Raw genomic sequence first — 23,913 nt, 5'->3', positions numbered from 1 at the left:
TATAAACTACCAAGCCCAACTCTAAACTGAGTCTTCAACGAGAGTGAGTGAGGCAGGAAGAGGGGGCTGAGGGCTGGGAGATACCAGTGTGAGAACTCCACAGATCTGTGGAGGTGGAAGCCTCCAGCTACTGTAGAGAGTGGGGGCTGGTGATGGAGCAGCAAGGTGAAACCCTAGGCCCACATTGGGAGGGGGGATTCTTAATGGGCAGAAGGAACAGATGGGAACATGTGGACTGAGAAAGAGCAGTCCAGATAATACCCAGGCCTCTGGCTTGAGTGACCAAGGATTCAGAAAGGAAGAGAGGGGCCAGGATGAATGATGGCCCCACAGGCCCAGACCCACTCAGGTGCCAGTGTCGAGGCAGGCTAGGAAGGACTTCCAGCTGATCTGGTCATAAAAATGCCAGGTGAGGGGCTGGGAAGGTAGCTCAGTGGTAGAGCTGCTTGCCTTGCAATCATAAGGCCCTGGGTTTGGATTCCTCAGCACCACATAAGCAGAAAAAGATGGAAGTGGCGCTGTGGCTCAAGTGGCAGAGCGCTAGCCTTGAGCTGAAGAGCTGAGCGACAGTGCCCACCCCCAGAGTTCAGGCCCCACGACCAACCAAAAAAAAAAAAAAAAAGCCAGGTGAGGCCTCCACAAGTTTCACTCTGAAGCAGCACTGGGGGTCCCTGGAGACCAGGTAAACTTGAGCTTCTTGTCTTTATTGGTGACATAGCACAACAAGTGCACCGAGCAGCCTCTGCTGGGTAGGGCCCTGGGCCAGCTCCAAAACTCAGAGCCTCCCAAGAGTCTGGGACAGGAACCCAGAGTGGATGTATTCAGTTGCTGCAGGCCTTGCCTGAGTTGCATCTTGTAGGACAGGACAGCAGAGGTTGAATAAAGTTTGGGTCAGATCCATGCAGGCCCCAGGAGCTTTTCCAACCATCTCAAGGACTGGCAGGGCCTTGCAAGTAGAAGTTGATGATGCCTAGGCCATGCTGGGTCCTCATTGGCTGCGGTTCTGCTGAGGGTAGAGCATAGCACCTGACCCAGGCTGTGGGCAGGCATGGTTGCACAGGGGTAGAGCTGCCCTGCCTCAGGTCCCGCCAACCACACTGCCCTCTGCCCCAGGACCTTCTGGCCCCCTTCTGCAGTCCTGATCTAGGCAGCCCTCAGTGACAAGTGACAGTGTTTGCAACTTTTCTGCCTGCCCTAACTCCTAAAAGACTTCTTCCAGTCTCAGCTAATGCATCCTCTGGGGTCCCCTGCATGTCCTCACTGTACCCACAAAGCTGTGCCCCTGGAAGACCTAGGTCATTTTTGTTGTTGTTGGTTATTGGGCTTGAACTCAGGGCCTGGGCACTGTCCCTGAGCTTTTTTGCTCAAGGCTAGTACTCTAGCCCATTGAGCCACAGTGCTACTTCTGGTTTACTGGTAGTTGATTGGACATAGAATTTCACAAATTTTCCTGCCTGGTCTGGCTTTGAACTACAATCCTTAGATCTCAGTCTCCTGAGTAGCTAGGATTATAGGTGTGAGCCACCAACACCGGGCTTGACCCAGGTCATTTCTAAGTAATTAGGTTACAAGGTCAAGATGGTCAATCCAGTCATCAAGCCATTTAAGAGAATAAAACATAGATAGGCTGGGCACAGGTAACTCACACCTGTAATCTTAGTACTGAGGAGGCTGAGATCTGAGGATCATGGTTCAAAGCCAGCCTGGGCAGGAAAAGTCTGTGAGATTCTTATCCCTACTAAACCACCAGAAGTGGTGCTATGGCTCAAGTGGTAGAGCACTAGCCTTGAGCTGCAGAGCTCAGGGACAGTGCCTAGGCCTAGAGTTCAAGCCCCATGACCAACAACAACAAAACCCCCAAAACATACAGATAAATGGAATGTACCAGGGCCCTCTCTTGCCCCTAAATGTCCCATATGAGCCTGTAGGCTCTGGCATGCTCCCTGAAAGATCACTAACAGCCCCACTTTCTGTCTTTGCAGGTTCTCAGCAAGCCTTGGAGGCTCTGCATGGCCTACTGAGATGAACCATGACCTACCGACCAACATTCACCACTAACCATCCAGAGCTGAATCTTGACAGGAGGTGATTCATCCTTCAACGGCCCCCCCAACTTGCCCACCCCTGCCAGAAAAGTGCCCTGGCTGCCACGGACACCATGTAGTAGGGCTGGCCGCAGCGCCCAGTGAGCTGCGATGGTTTTGCACACGACCCCCTTTCCTAATAGCTGTCTGTCTGCTCTTCACGCTGTGTCCTGGGCCCTCATCTTCCCATGTTACTGGCTGGTGGACCGACTGTTGGCCTCCTTCATACCCACCACCTATGAGAAGCGCCAGAGGGCTGATGACCCGTGCTGCCTGCAGCTCTTCTGCACTGTCCTCTTCACACCCATCTACCTGGCCCTGCTTGTGGCTGCTCTGCCCTTCGCCTTTCTTGGGTTCCTCTTCTGGTCCCCCCTGCAGTCTGCCCGTAGGCACTACATCTACTCACGGCTGGAGGACAAGGTTGGCGGGGCAGCCCTGCTCAGCGAATGGAAGGGCACAGGGGCTGGCAAAAGCTTCTGTTTTGCCACTGCCAATCTCTGCCTCCTCCCCGACTCACTTGCTAGGCTCAACAACGTTTTCAACACCCAAGCACGGGCCAAAGAGATTGGGCAGAGGATCCGCAATGGGGCTGCCCGGCCCCAGATCAAAATCTACATCGATTCACCCACCAACACTTCCATTAGCGCCGCCAGCTTCAGCAGCCTGGTGTCACCACAGAGCAGTGATAGTGGGGCCAGAGCCATCCCTGGGAGCATTAAAAGGACAGCCTCCGTGGAATATAAGGGTGATGGCGGGCGCCAGCCCAGTGATGAGGCTGCCAATGGCCCAGCCTCTGGGGACCCGTCTGATGGCGGCAGCCTTGAGGATGCCTGCATAGTGCGCATTGGGAGTGAGGAGGGAGGCCGGCCGCCAGAAGCCGATGACTCTGCCACTGGGAACCAAGCCAGGAATGGGGCCACTGGAGGCCCGAAGGGTCAGACACCCAACCACAATCAACATGATGGGGATTCGGGGAGCCTGGGCAGCCCCTCCGCCTCCAGGGAGTCCCTGGTGAAGGCACGAGCTGGGCCAGATAGTGGCAGCGGCAGCGGCGGCGGCGGGGATACAGGTGCCAACAGCAAGCTCCTGTACAAGGCCTCGATGGTGAAGAAGGCGGCGCGCAGGAGACGGCATCCCGACGAGGCCTTCGACCATGAGGTCTCGGCCTTCTTCCCTGCCAACCTAGACTTCCTGTGCCTGCAGGAAGTGTTTGACAAGCGGGCAGCGGCTAAGTTGAAAGACCAGCTGCATGGCTACTTCGAGTACATCCTGTATGATGTAGGGGTCTACGCCTGTCATGGCTGCTGCAATTTCAAGTGTCTCAACAGTGGCCTCTTCTTTGCCAGCCGCTACCCCGTCATGGACGTGGCCTATCACTGTTACCCCAATGGGTGCAGCTTCGATGCCCTGGCCTCTAAGGGAGCTCTGTTTCTCAAGGTAAGAGCCCTTGGCCAAACCTACATCCTAACTGGTACCCAAGCCACATGTGTGTGTGTGTGTGGGGGGGTGTTAAAATGGAAGGCAGAAAAGGGTTTCGATGAAGCTAGACCAGAGGATTCCCCAGCTCAGGAACAAGGGAAACATACAGGCATAGGGTCAAAGGCCATGGTTCCAGACTTAGTGAGTGATCTGAACCCACTCCTCAGACCACCTCAGATCTGAGCTGCCATCTTCCCATCTGTAAAACGGGAGCAAGCAAGGTGGGAGTGAATCAGCACAGCAAAACCCAGAAGGAGGTCCAAGCTTCTGCCCGCATAGTGGGTGTAGTGATGATAGCTGCTAGCCATGATGATGGTGGTGGAGATAGGGGGGAAGAGGAATTGGGCCCTATCTCCATTCACACAAGGCAACTAGAGTGCAGACTGGCAGACAGACCTCTCGCCGATGAGCACAACTAGTTCTTCGGGCCACCAGCAGCCCCTTCCCCCTGGCTATCAGCAGCTGCATGCCAGGCTCTCTGCCCACCAGCCCATGGCTTCACTTCCATAGTCACTAATTAAAGTGAGTCATAATTATTTCTGCTAATTTGGCTGCAATTGGAGGAGTTTTTAGACCATGGCAATTTGGTCATTACGCATTATCTTCCATTGAGTTTGAGACACTTTGATGTCAACTTTTTGTTCTCTATCCAAAAGCCATTGCTGGTGCTTCCAGAGTTTTCTGAAGCATTATTTGGCCACCTGATGCAGAGCAAGGTTTTTTGCCTCCTCTGCCTCCCTCCCCCTCCCCGGCAGTAGCTGATATGGGGATGGGTTCTGTTATTTTAAGGTGAGAAATAACAAAGTGAGTGCTTACTAGGAAAGCTGGGGCTCAGATGCCCAGGGCGGCCTCCCCTGACTCCTCAGTTCCCTTTCTGAAGCCACTGTGCTCAGCCTGTCCAGGAAAATGTTGGTGTGGGAGCCAGGAATAAGTGAAGGTAGACTGTCTCCATAGAGCAAGTTACAGCCAGGGTGGACCTCTGTGGACCTTGGCAAACTCCTCAGGAAGGTTCAATGTGTCTTGTATGGCTCTGACAGGCTAGAATCGGGGTCTCTCTGGCTTTCCATTCACAGCTGAAATTGAACCAACTCTTCCATCAGATAGATCCAGCCTTCCTATTCTGGCATATGGTTCGTTGGTGTTCTGTTCTGTGGGTATATTTTTGTCTCAGCAGTCAGAGTGACTTTCTGCAGAAGAAAGGAATATGTTGTCAGGCTCAAAGTGGGAGGGGTACCCTGTCACCTTTGCCCTATTATGGAAGGCACCAAGATGGGAGACCCCACTACCCATCAATCTTGTGCTATGCAGGCCAATCCCTCCTTTAGCCGGGACCCTGACCACAGCTCCAGGGTCAACAACAGTGTCCTTGGGGACACTGTGGCTCTGTCCTGAATGCTCTGTTACCCTCTTCTACCTTCTGGATCTCAAACTTGTCTGCAAATTTGTTTAATTTGGATCATGCCAAGACTTTTATTTTTTGGGGGGTGGAGGGGAGAGTAGTGAGGTTAGAGATGTGGTAGAGCACTTACCTAACACGTGTAAGGCTGTAAATTCTACCCGAGACATTGTAAGGGGAAAAACTAGGTTTTAGAACTTAACACCGTGGCAAGCCTGGCAGCACCAGCCTGCCACACATGCCACCGCTGCTGGAGACTGGGACCCTCACACAAAACCCTGCACCTTGGGAGTGTGACCCAATAGGCTTTACTTCTGCCCTTGCTAATGACCTTTGTTCCAGCCCATATTTCCAGAGCCCTAGCCCTCCATCTGATCATCTCCTGAACACATCCAGCTCTTCTCAAACCAAACTCCTTGACTAGCCTCTCTCAGGCTCCACCCCCCCCATGCCAGACAGAGCCACGGAGGCTGCTGCTTGTGCCTCCTGTCCGTTCCAGGCTCTTCCGTTCATTTTCCAATGCCCTGGCTCTGCCTTGCCTCCAGCTCCACCACTTTGGCCTAGGCTCCATTCCTCTGTCAGTCCAATGTCTGGTTGCCTGATGCCTTCCAATGGCAACTTTCCTCCTCCACTGCTTCAGGAGAAGCCCAACTTCTGCCTCAACCCCTCCCCACAAGTTATCCTCTGCCCCAGCCATACCACTGTCAAGGGTCTTGGTTGTGCGGAGCATAACCCAGTTCTCCCAGCATGGAGGCCTTACTACTCTGCCAGGCTGATTGTCACATCAGACACTGCACTATAAAGCCTGGCCCCGCAGTACCCACAGCACTTCTGTTGGCCCAGAGCATGGCTGTCTTCCTGCTGTGGAGGACTGAAATCAATGCAGCTTCAAAGGGTCTGGTCTACCTGGAGAAGAGCTGGGGACACAGGAAAGGTCCTATCAAGGTCCTTTCCCCCAACACCTCTGCCATGGGGGCCTTCTTTGCCTTCCTGGTTTACTCCATGATACTATAGATTCTTTGGGGAAATCCAAGTCTCTACAAAGGAAGGGGCAGTAAAACGGAGCTTAATTCCAAACACCTTTTGTATTGACGGTCAGCCCACCAGGACTAAAAGGCACCACCTCTCAGTGTAATTGTTTGTTTTTGCAAGAGAAACACACAAGACTGTGGCTCCCCACATGAACCAGGGATCAATAAGCCTAGCAAATAATAAAGTGGGTCCTGGCAGGCTCACACACTATTTGAGGGAGAGGCGGGTGCGTGATTACAGCTGTGCCGTGCTGCTGTGATCTGGCTTTCCCAGCAGCAGCAGGGATGAGTAGGACTTTTTTTTTTCTCCGTCAGTTGTGGGGTTTGAACTGAGGGCCTGGGCGCTGTCCCTAAGCCTTTTTGTGCTCAAGGTTACCTACCACTCTACCACGTGAGCAACTCCACTTGCAGTTTTCTTTCTTTCTTTTTCTTTTCTTTCTTCTTTTTTGGGGTCCGGTCATGGGGCCTGAACTCTGGGCCTGGGCCCTGTCCTCTGCTCTTCAGCTCAAGGCTAGCACTCTACCACTTGAACCACAGCGCCACTTCCGGCTTTTTTCCTTTTTTTGCTTATGTGGTGCTGAGGAATCGAATCCAGGGCCTCATGCATGCAAGGCAAGGCTCTACCACTGAGCTACCTTCCCAGCCCCTCACTTGCAGTTTTCTGGTGGTTAATTGCAGATAAGTCTCACGGGGACTTTTCTTCCAGGGCTGGCTTCAAACCACTATCCTCAGATCTTAGCTTCCCTGAGTAGCTAGGACTACTACAGGTGTGAGCCACCAGCACCCTGCTGCACATCTTTTTTTTTTTGCCAGTCCTGGGGCTTGAACTCAGGGCCTGGGCACTGTCCCTGAGCTTTTTTTCTCTCTCTCAAGGCTAGCACTCTACCACTTGAGCCACAGTGCAACTTCCGCCTTTTTTTTTCCTGTTTATATGGTACTGAGAAATTGAACCCAGGGTTTCATGCATGCCGGGTAAGCACTCTACCACTAAGCCACAGTCCCTTGCACTTTTTTGTTGTTGTTGGTGGTGGTGGTCGTAGGGCTTGGCACTGTCCTTGAGCTCTTCAGCTCAAGGTGAGTGCTCTACCACTTAAGCCACAGTGCCACTTCCAAGCACATATCTCTTATCCCTATCTGGGACTCAGTACAGTGCACGTAACAAACACTAAGTGTTAAGAGAGGAAAAGGCTGACACATTAAAACCAACAAATGGTAGGCTGTAAGAAAGCTCACCAAAACACTATTGGCTCAGATCTGATCTGCCTTTCCCATCTGAGCCTTGTGGCCAATGACTTAGCTTCCCTGAGCATCGATGTCTCCATCTATTAAAATGGCAGGTTTTTAGTGTCCTTCTTGCCCTCGGTGTGGAGAAGTGCTATGCCGGAGTGCTCGCTCGTTGCCTGAGGAATGCAGGGACCACAGTGCCATCGTGTGACCCTTTTGAGCAGTGCTTTTGTTTCTGCAGTGGGATCTGTCAATGGCACCAGGCTGGCAGAGCTACAGGGTAGAGGTGCTGTTGGGGGGCAGTTTGGGTCTGGAATATAGGCAGAAAGTAGACAGTCAGCATGTGGGTTTAAAAATAGTTATATAAGCCGAGCCCCAGTGGCTCACTCCTGTACTCCTAGCTACTCAGGAGGCTGAGATCTGAGGATCATGGTTCAAAGGCAGCCCAGCCCAAGCAGGAAAGTCTGTGAGACCTTTTTTTCTTTTGTCAGTCCTGGAGCTTAAACTCTGGGTTTGGGCACTGTCCCTGCACTCTTCAACTCAAGGCGAGCACTCTACTGCTTGAACCACAGCACCACTTCGTTTTCTAGTTAATTGGAGATAAGTTTCATGGACTTTCCTTCCCAGGCTGGCTTTGAATCGTGATCCTCAGATCTCAGACTCCTGAGTAGCTAGGATTACAGGCATAAGCCACCAGCACCTGGCTCCCGTGAGACTCTTATCTCCAATAAACCTCTAGAAAACCAGAAGTGGTGCTGTAGCTCAAGTGGTAGAGGGCTCGCCTTAAGCTGAAATGCTGAGGGACTGCGCCCAGGCCCAGAGTTCAAGCCCCACAACCAATAACAACAAATAGCCCTACTATGAATACCAGTGACTCAGACGGTAATCTTAGCTACTCATAAGGCTGAGATCTGGGAGGTCCATGGTTCACAGCAGCCCTGACAGGCAAACCTGAGATTCTTCATCTTAAATAAACTATTTAAAATAAGCCAGAAGTGGAGCCATGGCTCAAGTGGTAGAGCACTCACCTTGAGCAAAAGCTCAGGTACAGCACCCAGGCCTTGAGTTCCAACCCCAACACACACACACACAGACACACAGACACACACAAACACGGCTTGTCCTGCCAACCCCAGGGAAACACACACACATACACACAGACACACACACGGCTTGTCCTGCCAACCCCAGGAAAACACACACATACACAGACACACACACACAGACACACACACAGACACACACACAGACACACACACAGACACACACACACAGACACACACACACAGACACACACAGACAGACACACACACAGACAGACAGACAGACAGACAGACACACACACACACACTTGTCCTGCGGGACCTGGGGACAGGATTTGGCCATCCAGTTGGGGAGAGAGGTGAAGAGCTGTTAAAAGCCAGGAGTTTTTGCTGAGAAAGTCAGATGGGAAAGAAGACCCACCAGACTTTGGCAGCAAGAGGCAAGGTATGCCACTAACTGAGGCATGGTCACTACACCCTCAGCCAATGGCTGGAGCAGGAAGCTTGTCCTTTCCAGTCCACCCTTACCCCACCTCCTCACCCCCAACATCCAGTCTCATCATCCCAGAAAATCCATCTGAATGGAACTGTGCAGTCCAGGGAGGACAGTTCACAAGGGCAGTCTAGGAGCTGAGAAGTATCCCTGGGGACAGGTCCAAAATGACCCTGAGGGACATGCAGGTAAAGATCATTGTCAAGAGGGCCAGGAGATTCATCAGGTGGGGAAGAAGGCCTTCTCGCTCTGTGACCATCCTCACTTTCCCACCATGGCACTGACAAGGGCCAAGTGTGGCATGGTTACCACATTCAATGGGGCAGCTTGGAGTTGTCTTTCTGAAGTTGAGATGTCCATTTTTATTAAGCCAGCATTGGGACAGCAGTCATCTGCAGAGTGAGTGGGGTAGATTGAACCTGGTGGGTCCATCCTTCATGAAGGAGGTGAGCCATGGAGGTAAGGACAGAGGTCCAGGGAGAGTGGAGCTATGGAGGAAGGAGGACTGGTCTCAGGATGAGGCCAGGGGATCACAGCTTACAAAATAGATGGAACAACTTACCATGCAGCTAAAAGGAGCAGATAATGGGGATAGCAGGAAGATGATAGGGTCTCAGGCCTCTGACCCCAGGCTCAGGATGGAGGCCTAGGCTTTGAGGCTGGGTCTACATGGGTAGGTCCATCCAACCTTGGTTTCAGAGGGAAGGAGCAACAGGGTCAGATCAGACTAGGTTGTAGCTAGGGAAGAAAAGCCAACAGGTGAAGAAGTTCCATAGGTAAACAGTATAGTTACCAGTAGATGGCAGGAACTAGGGAAAAACTCAACTGTGGTTTCTGTATTTTCCCCTTAAAGCCCTATACTATACCAAAGGCTGATGTTACATTTTTTTTTTTAAACTGGTCCTGGGGCTTGAACTCTGCCCCTCAAGCGCTCTACCAATTGAGCCACATAGCCACTTCCAGTTTTCTGGTGGTTTATTGGAGATAAATAGTCTCACAGACTTTCCTGCTGGCTTTGAACCATGATCCTCAGCTCTCAGCCTCCTGAGTAACTAGGATTACAGGCATGAGCCAACCGGCACAGCGCCTGGCTTGATGTTGCTTCTTTATGTACTGGCCTCCTGAATTGGACTGAAAATTCCCAGAAGCAGGATGTGTCCTGTCCTTACATAGGTCCCGGAGTCTAGCTAGGCATGTACCACAGAGCAGCTCTTGTGAAGTTTTGACCCAAAAGGCCAGTGGACATCAGTAGGGTCCTTTGGCACTCAAAGCAACAATGACCAACACCTTGTCTCCCTGACCCCAGGTGCAGGTGGGAAGCACACCTCAGGACCAAAGAATTGTCGGCTACATCGCCTGCACACATCTGCATGCCCCGCCAGGTACGTCACCAGCCCAAGGTGCTTTGGGAGTGGGATCAGCGTCAGGAACTTGGCCAGGGAACTGGGTGAGCTTCACTGTCCGTTTTCCATCCGCTCTGCAGAAGACAGTGCCATCCGGTGTGAGCAGCTGGACCTGCTTCAGGACTGGCTGGCTGATTTCCGAAAATCTACCTCCTCGTCCAGCACAGCCAACCCAGAGGAGCTGGTGGCGTTTGATGTCATCTGCGGGGATCTGAACTTCGACAATTGCTCCTCTGGTGAGGCCGTGCTCCTCCCCTTGGGTGTGTTGCTCTGGGCAGGAAGGAGGGTTCCAGGCACAGTCAGAAAGCCTGTGGTTAGCAACTCACAGAACTTCCTGCTCTTTATGAGAGTGTGGGTGGGAAATTTAGCAAGACTGTGATGTCTCTGCCCCCCAGAAGCCACAGAACAGAAGAGCCCACGCTCTACCTCAAAAGCTCAGCAGCATCTGCTAGAGACAAAGTGATCCCCTAAAACAAACTTGCACCAGGCAGACCTGTGACCTCTGAAACTGAGATGGAGGGACAGTCAGCTAGCAATTCTCATGATGCGTTTATTCAGCCCTTACTTTTACCAGGCATGAGGCCAACTGCTGTTTAAGTCTCCCAACAACCTGAAGAAGTAGGCACTATTTCTCCACACTGTGGAGAGAAGCGGGGACACAGTGAGCCCAAGGTCACACAGCCAGTAAGCAGCTGAACTAGAATTTGAACCCTGCGAATCTGGGAAACCTGCCTAAACCATCAAGCTAAAAGTTAAAGTTCATTCAGTGAGACTGTAAATGATTGGTTTAAGTAACTGATCTTATAAGGTATCTTCTGTTGTTTTGGTGGTTCTGAATATTCCTTGGCCTTGAAGCTTTATTGATTCCAGCTATAGTTCCCAAAGGAGGCTGAGGATGGGGTGGGATGTGGGTCTGTCTCAGCAAGGTGCTCTCAAGTAGTAGCATCCAGTGACAGCTATTTTAACCTGTTCTTTGTCAGAGAAACACATCCTGATAACAGGGTAAGCAAGGAAAACAGTCAACAAAAGTCCTGCAATATAGGAAATTACCTTCCACTGAAGCCATGTGGAACGTGAGGCTGTCACCTTAATGCACCAGCTTCTGCCTCAGCCAGGACCCTAAGATCCCATCATCGTCACACTCCTGATGCTGACGCCTCATGATGGGAGCTCCTGGGGTCCTAAGTCAGCACACACAAGAAGAAGCTGTTGGGAGGAGGATCCACCAGACAGGCCAAGCTCAGTGCCCTTCCCTCCGAGGACTCAGAGAAGTGCTTTCTGGCTCAGTGTTGACAAGACAAACAAGAACCCTGTGCAGGTCTCCCACCTTGCTGAGCCTTGTGGGGTCCACTCTTCCCTCAAGGCAAGGCACCCAAATCTGTGAAGAGGACAGAAGTCTGGCCCACGAAGTATCAGCCAGTCTTCCACCATTGACTTGGAAGGCCTTGAGGTGGCTGTCCCTGAAGCCCAAGAGGGATAGGGACCACTGTCCTTGGATTGTTCTGTTGGGGGACATAAAGTGATGCATGAGACCTCTGAGAGGTGGCTACCTATGAGACAGGGACCCTGTGCCATCTCCGAGGAGTAGCTGCTAGGAAGCAGGCCTCTGGGAATGAAGATATCCAGAAGCATTTCCTTCCTCTTCCTCCTGTACAGATGACAAGCTGGAGCAGCAGCATTCCCTGTTTACACGCTACAAGGACCCCTGCCGCCTGGGGCCTGGGGAGGAGAAGCCATGGGCCATTGGTGAGCAGGGATGGGAGGAGTTGGGTGCTCCTCATGCTTCTGAAGTTACAGATTACCAGGACTGGGGCCCAAGGCCCTACTATCAAGGGTGGGCTCTAGTCAGTTTCCTGGGGCTCCTGGCATGCCTCACCCAAGAAAGGCTACCTTCTCAAGGCTGGCTGGCCCTTGCCTGTGCTCATCACTCTCTCCCTTGCCCCAGGTACCCTGCTGGACACAAATGGCCTGTATGATGAGGATGTGTGCACCCCCGACAATCTACAAAAGTGAGTGCTGATGATTCTCGGGTCTAGAGGAGACCCAAAGACTCTGGTGGCGAGGGATGGGGGCTGGGCAGAACTAGCTCATTCATGCTAGTAAGGGCTTCAGTTTGGTGGGAACCTGCCTCTCATCTGCCTTTGACAACTCTGTGGTCTCCAGCAGGAAGCCTAGTGGCAGGTGGATGGATGCTGTTCTGGCCTTTACACATTAGAGCTGGTCTTGCTGAAAAATCTCAGAGCCTTATGGGGTCTAGAAGAGCCATTTCCTAAACCAGCAGCCAGTCAGGACTATGTTCAAAGGCTCTCCCTACTCCAGTTGTGGTCTAACTTGCAGGTTCTGAAAAAGGAACCCAATCCTCTTAGGGCCAAGCAAAGGCCACACTCTGTAGCAGAGTCACTGGGTAAGATGTCTGCCCTAGCCAAATTTCATTCTTTTTTTTGTCTGTCATGGGGCTTGAACTCTGGGCCTGGGCGCTGTCCCTGCACTCTTCAGCTCAAGGCGAGTGCTCTACTGCTTGAGCCACAGCGCCACTTCCGGTTTTCTGGTGGTTTATTGGTGGTTTCACGGACTTTCTTGCCCATGCTGGCTTTGAACCACGATCCTCAGATCTCAGCCTCCTGAGTAGCTAGGATTAAAGGCGTGAGCCACCGGCGCCCGGCTCCAAACTTCATTCTTGATCCAATGAGGCTCAAGGGGACACATTGGAGGCTGTGGACACAATGAGGCTCAAGGACACAGTTGAGGCCAGCAGCAGACTTGATTATATATCCACAGCCTGAGACTGCACAGACCCATGACCATGGATTCTTGCAGCTAATTTAATCCAATTAATTAGACTACAGAATAAATGTGAAACATCATTCTGTGCTGAGAAAATTATCTTTTCATGAGATGATTAAAAATGACTCTCAGTAATTCAGATCATTGATGCTAGAATTATCAAAGGCAAAAGACAGTAATGGATTATATCTCTCAGACATAACAATGCTCTGAATGCCGTTAATATATTTATCTTAAGACTGATTTAAAAACAAAAAACCAACAACTTGTAGGAACTCATGTTTACCAGCTTGGTCTTTCCAGTCTTGAGAATTTTGTTCAGGCATCTGGAGGCTTGAGTAGTGCCTCCCAACACCACCAGCCCATCACCTAAGCTTGGCCTCCCAATGCAGGGGAAGAGAGAAATCCTAAATCACCTTCCTGGGGTGCTTGGGTTTCAGGGGAAAGGCAGGCAGAATGGAGACAGGTACTCTGCTGTTTCAGGGCAGTGATACCAGAAAGGAAAACAGAAGAACCAAAATGAAGAGGCTAACAGGCCCTGCCTGAGTCTGCCTTCCCTATCCACCAAGAAGGGCATTTAAGCACACAGGTTTCGTCTAAGAACTGGAGTTAACAGTCAATTCCCTGAAGCATCTTGGTGCCCACAGAAACCACATTTTTTTGTGTATGTGTGCTGGTTCTGAGGCTTGAACTCAGGACCTAGGTATTCCCTTAGATTTTTTACTGGTACTCTTACCACCTGAGCCACAAGCTCCACTTCTGATTTATTTCTTTTGTGATTAATTGGGGGTTAGAATCTTCTGGGCTTTCCTGTCTGGGCTGGCTTCAAACTCTGATCCTCAGATCTCAGCCTCCTCAGTAGTAGGTTACAGGGATGAGCCACTGGTACCCATCCACAGCAACTACCCATTTCAGAGGAGGAAGTAGAGACTTAAAGCTTTGGTACATGCTGGGTCATACTATTGCCTAGAGACAGACCCACAGAAGTTCTGCTCTCCTATGGGGCCTGGGTATTCTCCTGGCTCCTTCAGCCCCTTGCCAAGCTTCACAATTATGAGGCAGGGTATAGGGGGTAAGAGATTTCAGGAGCAACTGGTCCCTTAAGCTCATGACAAAGACCAAATTCTCTCAAACATGCCTCTACTGGCTCAAAAGCCCCTTTGGGAAAAAGGGTACAGTGGCATCCTGAACCCAGCCACAGCCAGCATTGTTCCATGACCAGTGTCCAAATTCTGAAAGGAAAAGCGAGGGCTGACCGCCTGAGGAAGATACAAGAACCCAAACAGACCTTAGAGGATCCCTTGCTCAGCCAGGCACTGGAAGACTTAACTTCCCTTCAGCCCAGGCCCTTTGTGGAGTAAGGGGGAAGAAAGATGGCCAGACCCACTCCCCTCTCACTGTGTGAAGAGACCATGGCTCCTCATTGAGGACTGTTGGGCCCAGGGTTGGCATGGGGCTCACTTTGCTTCATGCCTCAATGACAGGGTCCTGGAGAGCGAAGAAGGCCGCAGGGAATACCTGGCCTTCCCCACCAGCAAGAGCCCGGGGGCCGGACAGAAAGGGAGAAAGGACCTGCTGAAGGGCAATGGCCGGCGAATTGACTACATGCTGCATGCTGAGGAAGGCCTGTGCCCGGATTGGAAAGCTGTGAGTCTGGGGATGGGCCCTGACACCCTCAACAGCACTGAGGTTCTCTTTGGACCCTAACCTCCAATCTTTGCTCCTTTAATATGAAAGCTATTATTCTCCAGAACTGAGACTCTGGGTCCTCTGTATCTGGAACCCTCATACTGCATTGCCATCTCCTACTCCCCAGACCCTCCTTTGGGAGAACACCCTTTAGGTCTAATCAGAAACCTCCCCCCCCCTTCCCCCACAGGAGGTGGAAGAATTCAGTTTTATCACCCAGCTCTCTGGCCTGACGGACCATCTCCCAGTGGCTATGCGGCTGATGGTGTCTGCAGGAGAGGAAGAGGTGTAAATCAGCCAAGCCACCGGCATCCGGAGCAGGGGGGCCTCTGCTAACCTTCAAAGTACAGCCCATCCCTGGGCTGCATACCCTCTACCCAGCAGCAGTGCTGGAAGGAGGAGGGGAAGGGGCAGGGAGGGAGCCTCAGTCAATCCCCAGGGAGCTCAGCGCCTCTGGGCCCTCTCTGAGGGCCATCTCCCGGGACTCAGGCTGGCCTGGGAGCCCCTGGCTGCCTAACCAGTGCCATTCTTTCCAAACACAATTTTCTACAGATCTACACAGCACAACCTAGTTTGTAACCCGAGCGTTAGTTATGAGGACCGGGTTTATGTACTCTTTGTATTTCTTCTCAAGCTTCGTCCAGGGTTCATTACTTTTGTCTGCTGCCAGTGTTGTCTCGCATGCCTGCACCCTCGCATGCACACTGCCCGCATGCCACGTGCCACACTGTAGCCACCCAGACCCCTTGCTCGGGCCTCACCCAAGGCCAAACTCCAAACACAATCAGAACCAGCCAAAGAAGCACTTCCTGGGCACGGCTACCAGCTCTCCACCTCCAGCCAGGACTGCACACTGGGGATGTGAGGGCTGCCATTACCAGCCAGCCCAGGGCTCTTCCCAGGGTCTTGCATTCAAGGGCGATTACATTTTAAAAAGAAAACAGAAAAAGATTTAAAAAAAAAATTACCCTTCACTTTAAAGGGTCTGCAAGTTATTAGATAGAACTTTGCTTTTTCCAAGTCAGGATCCCTTCCCCGGCCCCCACACCAGGGTCTGGCTGGCTCCAGCTGCCCCAGCAGCAATTTGGGAGACTGACCCCTGCTGTGGAGTCATAATGGGAAGCCCTAGAGCATGATTTTTCTATAGAAAACTCACAGCATAAAGGGGAAGGGCATCCTTACTTTGAAAATGACAGATTTGTAGCTTCTTATATCCAAGCCAACATGTCCTGTCTTTCTACCGAGCCCCTTATTCCCCTACGGACACCTCTGGTTCAGGACCAATCTTTTCCTAGAGACTTTCCCCATCCAAGTGTTGGCTGAGCTCAGGATCTGCCTGTCTATCCCCAGGTAGGGCTGCAGCTCTAGCCTTAAGGGCCTGCCCTCCTCAACAGCTACCCCAGCCAATGCCATGTTCTAGGAGGTGACTTTGGAGGAAGGAACAGAAAGCCAAGGGGTGAATAGTGACCTGTCCCTCACCAACGTGCAGGCTGGGGATTTCCTAGCTGATAGCTACTGCTTGTCCACAGCAAGGGGTGGTACTATGTGGCATCCAGGCCCATAGAAGCCACTCTGCTACTGTGTGGCCAGGGTCAGCCCTAGGCTCAACAGGGCAGACTGGCCAGCAGCCCAAGGTCCTCCATCTGCCCCAAGCCTGGGGCAAAGGCACCAGGCAGCACTGCCTCTGCCCACCTGCCTTCTGAGGTGGGCATGTTCCCCAGCCACAAGGGGAAGGTCTGGTTCAAGGTGCCAGGCTCCAACTTGAAAGACTGTTTTTGACAACTCTACTGGTCTCAAAGTGACCTGCCCTTGCATCCACCATGCCTGTCAATGCTGGAAGGAGCACCAGGACTCTGCTGTCCGGACCTTTTGGTGCTGGTGCACTGAAGCTGTGCCTTGTCACCCACTTAGCAGAAAGAGGGATTAAGAGGGGGTCTGCAATCAACCAGCTGCAAGGCCCTCTGCTGGGGTAAAAACCCTGCAGAGCCTGCAGCTTGGCACTAGGATGTACATCCCTACTCTGGTTTGTCTGAAACCTGCTCATGCCAGTGTCCAGAGCCAGGAAGGGACTGCTCACAGCAAAGGCAGCCCTGCTGGGCTCTCTCTTGTTCTCCTCTTCCACAAGGGCCTGGCCTTCCAGGGTCCTGACAATGCTTCATGGGGTAGAAGGTCCTCCACTTGTGAAAACAGCCAGGGTTCTGTTCATACCTAGGGTTCAAGTGGGCAGGCCCAACCCCTAGACCTATGCTGCTGTACACACAGGAAGAGTAGCCAAGGCCAAGGCCAGGGGCCCTGCAGGGGAGAGCTCCATGTAGAGTCAAGGCAATATGATCCTTTCCCTCCAAGTTCCCAAGGCAGCCTTAGGCAAGTCATACTGCCCTGTGCCTCAGTCATTTCCTGTCATCACAAGGTGGCCTCTGCCAGTCAGGTCCTGGAATAGAGGAGGGATGTCCTGCCTCCCAGCGCCCCCAACTCCTTCAGCCCACCACATATTTTACCATGGTTTCCTGTGAATTCCCAGGGCATATAGCCAGGCTTTTCAATTTTTTAAGGAAGAGGAGGAAAAAAAAAGACATTGCCAGGATCTCAGATTCTATGGCATCTAAACCTGGGAGGGGACAGTTACAGGGGCCACCCAGATCCCAAACCCAGGCTTTGGCCTGCCCTGGGCCCACAAGGGAAGCCTCAGGCAGGTGGGGTTAGCTTAGGAAGGAATTGTTCATTTGTCCAAAGCCACCTTGAGTTTTAAGTATGGATATTAATCTTGAGGCTTTTTAATATTGTATTAACTTGCTGAGATTTAGAAATACTGTTTTAAAAAAAGAAAAAAACACTTTTTTAATTTCTGTATTTTCTTCTGTATTGTATCTTCATGGGACATTAGGGGTTTTATATGGTAAGACACCTAAGGTTTTGGTAAAAAACCATCAACTATATATCCAGACGACTCATCCCACCTGAAAATAATCTTCACACCTGATAAAAAAATTTTGAAGAGAGGTGGATTTTTCCTTTATGGTGCTGAAAGGAAGGATGGAGAATGAGGAGAAAATAAAACTGTGAGGCTCAAGGCTGACATTCTCTACTTATTTGAGCGACAAGCTGGGGAGGGCCCTGCTGAATCTAGACCCAGAGGCTGGACAGCTTCAAGAGGTAATACGTGACTGTGGGGGCAAATAACAAAGGCTGCCCCAAAATACAAAATACAAAGGCTGCCATCTAGCCCCTCCTCCAGTGGTTTAACATCGGGGCCTCACACTTACTAGGAAAGTTTTTTACTGTTCCAGCCCTTTTTTGTGCTGTTTATTTCGGAGATAAGGCCCAATTTCCTGCCCAGGCACATGGATGGACTTCAATCCTATTTTTTTCTAATGCTGCTGATGGGATGATAGATGTGTCACGATGTCCAGCTTCTTCTACCTCACAAACTTTTCTGACTTGGCTGGACTGGAACTGTAAGCATCCCAAATGCAGCCTCCCTCATAGCTAGAGTGACAGTGTACAACACTATGCTCAGCTATTGGTTGAGAAGGAGTCTCATAAACTTTTATGCCTTAAGTGGGCCTCAAACTTCAAGCCTTCCAATCTCAGCTTCCCAAGTGGCTAGGATTACAGGCTTAAGCCACTTGTGCCCATTTCCATCTGGGTGTTTACTGGGTATCTCCCCTATCTTGAGACCTGGAAGGTCAGTAGTAAAAGCACATCTGAGTACGTGGGAGAAATAAGGCTGTGGCCAAATCACCAATTTCAAGCTGTCCTTGCTAAAGCAAGGCCAGCACATTGGAAGTGGCGCTGTAGCTCAAGTGGTAGAGCGCTCTCCTTGAGTTGAAGAGCTGAGGGACAGCACTCAGGCCTGGAGTTCAAGCCCCACGACCACAAAAGAAAAAAAAAAAAAAACCAAGGCCAGCACTATATTGGCAAGACTTCGGAGGGGGCACACAGGAAAGGGCTATGCCCTCTGGATCCCTTCCTAATGGCTAGTTTCCCAGGGCTATACCCCAAGAACTGCTCTGGGATGCAGGGCACCAGTGGTTCATGCCTGTAATCCTAGGTCCTTAGATGGCTGAGATCTGAATGTTGTGGTTTGAAGCCAGCCCAGGCAGGAAAGTCTATGAGACTCTTATCTCCAATTAATGACCCGAAAACTAGAAGTGGTGCTGTGGTTCAAGTGATAGAGTCCTAGCCTTGAGCAAATAAAGCTCAAGGATAGCACCCAGGCCCTGAGTTCAAGCCCCAGGACCAGCACACACACACAAAAGTGCTTTCGGATGACCTCTAACCTGGCCTGTGCACAGCTCTTGGAGCATGGCAGGCCACCTATTGATGTGCATTAAGACCAGATGTTCAGGTGCAATGAACATGGCTTAGTGAAGGTACTAGCAGAGGAAGGGCCAAAACCTAGTCCTTTCAGCCACTAGGATTTTCAAATGCCAGGATTCTGGAATTTCCTAGAACGTAGACAGGCCACCCATAATCCTAGCTACTCAGGAGGCTGAGATCTGAGGATCACAGTTCAAAGCCAGCCAAGGCAACAAAATCCAAGAGACTTATCTTCAATTAACCACCAAAAAGCCACAAGTGGAGCCATGGCTCAAATGGTAGACAAGCCTTGAACAACAAAGCTCAGAGACAGTGCCCATGCCCCTGAGTTCAAGCCCCAGGACAGGTACCAAAAAAAAAAAGATAGCCAGGCCAGGCATGCATGCAGTGATAGCTGCACTGCCCAGCTAAGCAAGCAGCCCGTCCCCACCCCAGCTGGGACTATGCCTCTGTTCCCTTAATGGTACAGTAGTGGGTATCACTACCTAGAGTCTTCCAAACCCTCAGAACCACAAGCAGAGGGGTCACCCTGGTCCCTCCAGAGCTCCAAATCAGTCATAGGCCACACTGTCTGTCACACCTAGAAGTAGAAGCCAGCAGTGTAAAAAACGTAAAGACAGAAGAGGATTCTTCTGTGCAGAGGCCAAGCAGGTCCCTGGAAGGAGAAAACTGCCTTGGCTTGTCTCCCTAGTTAGCCACAACCCATTCAGAGCCCATAGCCTTTATTTCTCAATTCGAGGATTGGGGGTGTCAGACCAGAGTGTGAGTGAGCCTGAACTCCATGGTGACATCTCCAGTGTGAGGGTGAAACTCCACCGCATAGCTGACTGTCTGAGGGCCATCCAGCGGCACTCTAGGATCCAGGGTGGTGCTAAGGAAGTACACGGCCTGCTTGCAATGGGGGTTCCAGCAACAGTCCCCCTGTAGGACAAGCATCAAGAAGACTGGTAAGAGTTCCTGGCATCTGTGTCACTTCCTGTCCAGTGTTGGGCCAAGTGACCCTAGGTCACAAAAGTCATCTTGTGGCCTGAAGGACACAGGACAGGAATACACAGAGCACAGGCAGGCTGTACCTGCTTTGGAATCAGCACAAAATAGTCCCAGTGTATTACCTTGTCTTCCACAGGCTCCAGGAGGCCAGTGCTGACTGTGCTGTCCGGTGTCAGGTGGTATTCCATCCACAGAACGGCCCCATGGCTCTTCCCAGGCCTGGGAGGAAGTGTTGGATCAGAGACAGGCACATAGAGATGGGCAGTCCCAGTTGGCCTTCCCTCTGCTTTCCTAAAACTTCTGGTTTTCATTACTGCCCTCCTCCAGTTGAACACTCCTAACACTCTACATCCCAGCTAACCAAGTCCACATAGACAAGACTGAGGAAGAGCAGCCACAGCTCATCAGAAGCCCAGTCATTCCTTGCAGCCTGGCTAGGCCCTCAGAGTAAACCCTGGGGCAGACCTGTGAAGCTGCAGGGTCAGTTCCCACAGACTGAGGTCCAGGAGGGCAGAATAGAGCCCTGGCACTGAAGAGATGCTAGAAAACAGCCCAGGCGGCAGTAACATCTGCCCCAAGTCCAGAGCCCGAGGCTCATGGTCTCCACTAGGATAGGAGGAGCCCAGGCTCCTCTGTGAAGAGAGCTAGTGTTGGGAGAGTGTCTCCCATGCTTGTGGCAAAAAGCCTTCACCAATCCTAACCTACTTTAATCCCGAGACGAGGGAAAAAATGGGCCAATGGGTAAATAACTGAGCTCACATTTCTCTGCAGCGATAATCCAGTAAAGAGGTCTCAGATGGGTGGGGGGGAGCCTTCCTTACACATGCCCTGAGTCTGTGGGATGTGCCACAAAGCAAGGATAGAAAAGATGAGGACATGAGGTCACCGAGTGGAGCAGAGGAAGTGTCCTGCATGGCTGGTACCTCCTCCCAGTTCTTCACCCTAGCCCCCCACCTCCGGAGCGTCCATTCACTCACTTCCTCAGCTCCAAGCAGCCCTCAGCACGCACAGACTGCTGGGGGACAGGCTGCTGAAAATTGAAGGTCAGGATCCGCTCGGGCACAGAGAGGCTGCGACAGGGGTACTCCCACAGTGGGTGGGGTTCCGCTTCCTTGCTCTCCCGGAAATCCAGGGCCCGCTGAGAAATGAAGGGGATTTGAAAGTCTATAAAGATGCACTGGAGCCAGCCAGGGGAAATTCACCCTGTGGCCCAAGTCACCCAGGGAAGGTAAAGTCATGTGATCATTCTGTGAAACAGCTTCTCCTTCTGCCACTCCTCCTCAGTGGCCTAAGCCTTGCTTTTTAAACTGGGGAGATAATGGTTCTGAGGACCAGATATCTATGTGGGTGAAACCATGCAGGAACTGGACATACACCCCCCCCACCTGCTGATACTGACATTACAGTCATACATCCCTTCTTAAAGGCTAGGGAAAGACAGACATGTAAATAAGCAAGCTCAGCATGGGGAAGAACAGAGACACTTCAGTTGAAAGTGGGGCTGTGGTAGGCAGAAGCAGGATAGAGAAGCTACGTGGAGGAAGTGACTGTAGGCAGGGTCTTATAGGTCCTAAGGTCAAATAGGAATAAACAGAAGGGCTAAGAGATGGACAAAAGCAAAGCAGGTAGAGGCGGCTGGGGTAGCTCAGGGTGACTGTAAGGTAAGGAGGACTTTTCTGTAGTGGACACATGGCCAGATTTAGGAGCTACGTGTTTCCTTGGACAGGAGACTACGGACTAGAGAGACCTGATTTGGTCGGTAGCAGTGAGAGCACAAACCTGGATTGGCAGCTCCTGGAAACCTGACAACCAACTAAAAGTAAAAACAGGACTGGCAGGGAGGATGCCTGGTCTGGGAGCAGTAGTAGGAGCTGATCTAGAGGTAGCTATGGGACAGGTACAACTGGGGCAGCATGAATATCAAGTGGCCTGACAACACTCAGCTGTCAGAAATATTTACTGATCTTAACTATCTGGTCTGTGCTCAGAAGAGAACAGACATTGATAATGAGGCTGGCACCAGATTTCCAAGAGATAAAAGATGCCCAGGAAGGCAGGTGCTGGTGGCTCACGCTTGTAATGCTAGCTACTCAGGAGGCTGATCTGAGGATCAGGGTTCAAAGCCAGCCCATGCAGAAAGTCCTTGAGTCTCTTATCTCCAATTAACCACCAGAAAAACCGTAAGTGGTGCTGTGACTCAAACTGGTAGAGTGCTAACCTTGAGTAAAAGATCTCAGGGACAGCATTCAGGCCCTGAGTTCAAGCCTCATCCACCACCAACAACAAAAAAAGGTGCCTAAGAAGGAGCTTAAGAAGAGGTACTCAGAGCAGAACCTCAGTACATAGGACATTTCTAGAGACATGGATACTCAGTGGCCTACCAGGGAAAAATGAGATACAAACAGAAAATATACACAAGGGGCTTGGAAGGTGGCTCAGTGGTAGAGTGCTTTCCTTGCATGCATGAGGCCCTGAAAAAAGCGCCGGGCGCCGGTGGCTCACACCTGTAATCCTAGCTACTAAGGAGGCTGAGATCTGAGGATCTCGGTTCAAAGCCAGCCCGGGCAGGAAAGTCCGTAAAACTCTTTATCTCCAATAAACCACCAGAAAACTGGAAGCGGCGCTATAGCTCAAGTGGTAGAGCACTCACCTTGAGCTGAAGAGCTGAGGGACAGTGCCCAAGTCCAGAGTTCAAGCCCCATGACGGACAAAAAAAAAAAAGAAGAAGAAGAAAATATACATGAGGGCTGGGAAGGTGGCTCAGTGGTAGAGCGCTTGCCTTGCACACACATGAGGCCCTGGGGTTCGATTCCTCAGCACCACATAAGCAAAAAGAAAAGAGCCAGAAGTGGCGCTGTGGCTCAAGTGGTAGAGCGCTAGCCTTGAGCTGACGAGCTGAGGGACAGCGCCCAGGCCCAGAGGTCAGGCCCCACGACTGGACCCAAAAAAAAAAAAAAAGAAAGAAAATATACACGAGGCATATTAAAACTATAGGTGGGCACCATAGCACATATTAAAACTATAGGTGGGCACCATAGCACATATCTGTTATCCCAGCTACACAAGACATTAAAGTCAGGAAGATCATGGTTTCAGGCCAGCCTGGGCAGAAAAATCTCGTAAGACCCAAACTCAATGGAAAAAGTATGTAATAGTACATGCTTGTCTTCCCAGCAATAGCAGGAAGTACAAATAGGAAGACTGTGGTCCAGAACGGCCCAAGCAAAAAACATCTTATCTCAAAAATAACCAAAACCAAAAGGGTTAGTCATAGCTCAAGTGGTAAAGTGCCTGCCTAGTAAGTGTGTGAAGCCCTGAGTTCAAATTTTTTTTTAAAGGTTTACTCACAATTTAGGTTCACACAGAAAAAAACATGAACTGAAAGAAAAGCAAAGGGTGGGAGTTAATTGTTAAATTGTTAATTTGGTTTGGTTTGGTTTTTTTTTGTCAGTCATGGAGCTTAAACTCTGGGCCTGGGTGCTGTCCCTCAGCTCTTCAGCTCAAGGCAAGCACTCTATCACTTGAGCCACAGTGCCCACTTCCGGCTTTTTCTGTTTATGTGGTACTGAGGAATCAAACCCAGGCCTCATGCATGCAAGGCAAGCACTCTACCACTAAGCCACCTTCCTAGCCCATAATTGCCACTTCTTAAATGCACAGTTAGCACTGTAGTGTTCATGATTTCTCTCTTCTCTTCTCTTTTCTTCTCTTCTCTCTCCTCTCTTCTCTTCTTCCTCTCTCTCTCTGTAGATTTTCTTCGTCACAAAAATGACCCCGCACCCTCCTGCCCTGTCCTACTTATGACGACCTACCATGACTCTCTCCATCTCAATTTTCACATCACTGTTGCTGTCATGACTGCCCCGAGTTCTGGGATATGCAGCTCTGGGTGGTCACCGACTTCTGTTTGACACCCATGGAATTGTCAACATGTTACATAAATAACCCTGTACGGCCCTCCTTGTACACCCTTCCCC

The 23,913-nt window shown here is 51.1% G+C and overlaps 2 protein-coding genes across 3 annotated transcripts in view; one reads left to right on the top strand and one right to left on the bottom strand.

Moving 5' to 3' along the window:
* The first annotated feature begins 2,143 nt into the window (after positions 1 to 2,143).
* Positions 2,144 to 15,256, top strand: Smpd3 (sphingomyelin phosphodiesterase 3, neutral membrane (neutral sphingomyelinase II)). The gene is made up of 7 exons (XM_013013027.1): positions 2,144 to 3,521; positions 10,057 to 10,132; positions 10,234 to 10,389; positions 11,810 to 11,899; positions 12,099 to 12,162; positions 14,422 to 14,584; positions 14,817 to 15,256. The coding sequence occupies exons 1-7, from the start codon at positions 2,196 to 2,198 to the stop codon at positions 14,916 to 14,918; spliced, it is 1,977 nt and encodes a 658-aa protein (XP_012868481.1). The 5' UTR covers positions 2,144 to 2,195; the 3' UTR covers positions 14,919 to 15,256.
* Positions 15,257 to 19,651: 4,395 nt separating this feature from the next.
* Positions 19,652 to 23,913, bottom strand: part of Prmt7 (protein arginine methyltransferase 7) — a 34,067-nt gene continuing 29,805 nt past the window's right edge. For both annotated transcript variants that reach the window (XM_013013017.1, XM_013013018.1), the window contains exons 16-18: positions 20,914 to 21,074; positions 20,059 to 20,155; positions 19,652 to 19,867 (exon numbers count right to left, since the gene is read on the bottom strand). In XM_013013017.1, coding sequence (XP_012868471.1) covers positions 19,697 to 19,867; positions 20,059 to 20,155; positions 20,914 to 21,074 — 429 coding nt within the window. In that variant the 3' untranslated portion in view covers positions 19,652 to 19,696. The remainder of the gene's footprint in view (positions 19,868 to 20,058; positions 20,156 to 20,913; positions 21,075 to 23,913) is intronic.

The sequence above is a fragment of the Dipodomys ordii genome, unplaced genomic scaffold, assembly GCF_000151885.1.
Source record: "Dipodomys ordii isolate 6190 unplaced genomic scaffold, Dord_2.0 Scaffold18, whole genome shotgun sequence".
In the NCBI taxonomy this organism is placed as follows: domain Eukaryota; kingdom Metazoa; phylum Chordata; class Mammalia; order Rodentia; family Heteromyidae; genus Dipodomys; species Dipodomys ordii.
The sequence above is the reverse complement of the archived record's forward strand: the minus strand, read 5'-3'. Positions and strand labels throughout refer to the sequence as shown.

Coding starts and splice junctions, on each gene's coding strand:
- Smpd3 (XM_013013027.1), top strand. CDS start 2,196: ATGGTTTTGCACACGACCCCCTTTCCTAATAGCTGTCTGTCTGCTCTT. Junction 10,390..11,809: donor CTTCGACAATTGCTCCTCTG/GTGAGGCCGTGC, acceptor CCTCCTGTACAG/ATGACAAGCTGGAGCAGCAG. Junction 14,585..14,816: donor TGTGCCCGGATTGGAAAGCT/GTGAGTCTGGGG, acceptor CTTCCCCCACAG/GAGGTGGAAGAATTCAGTTT.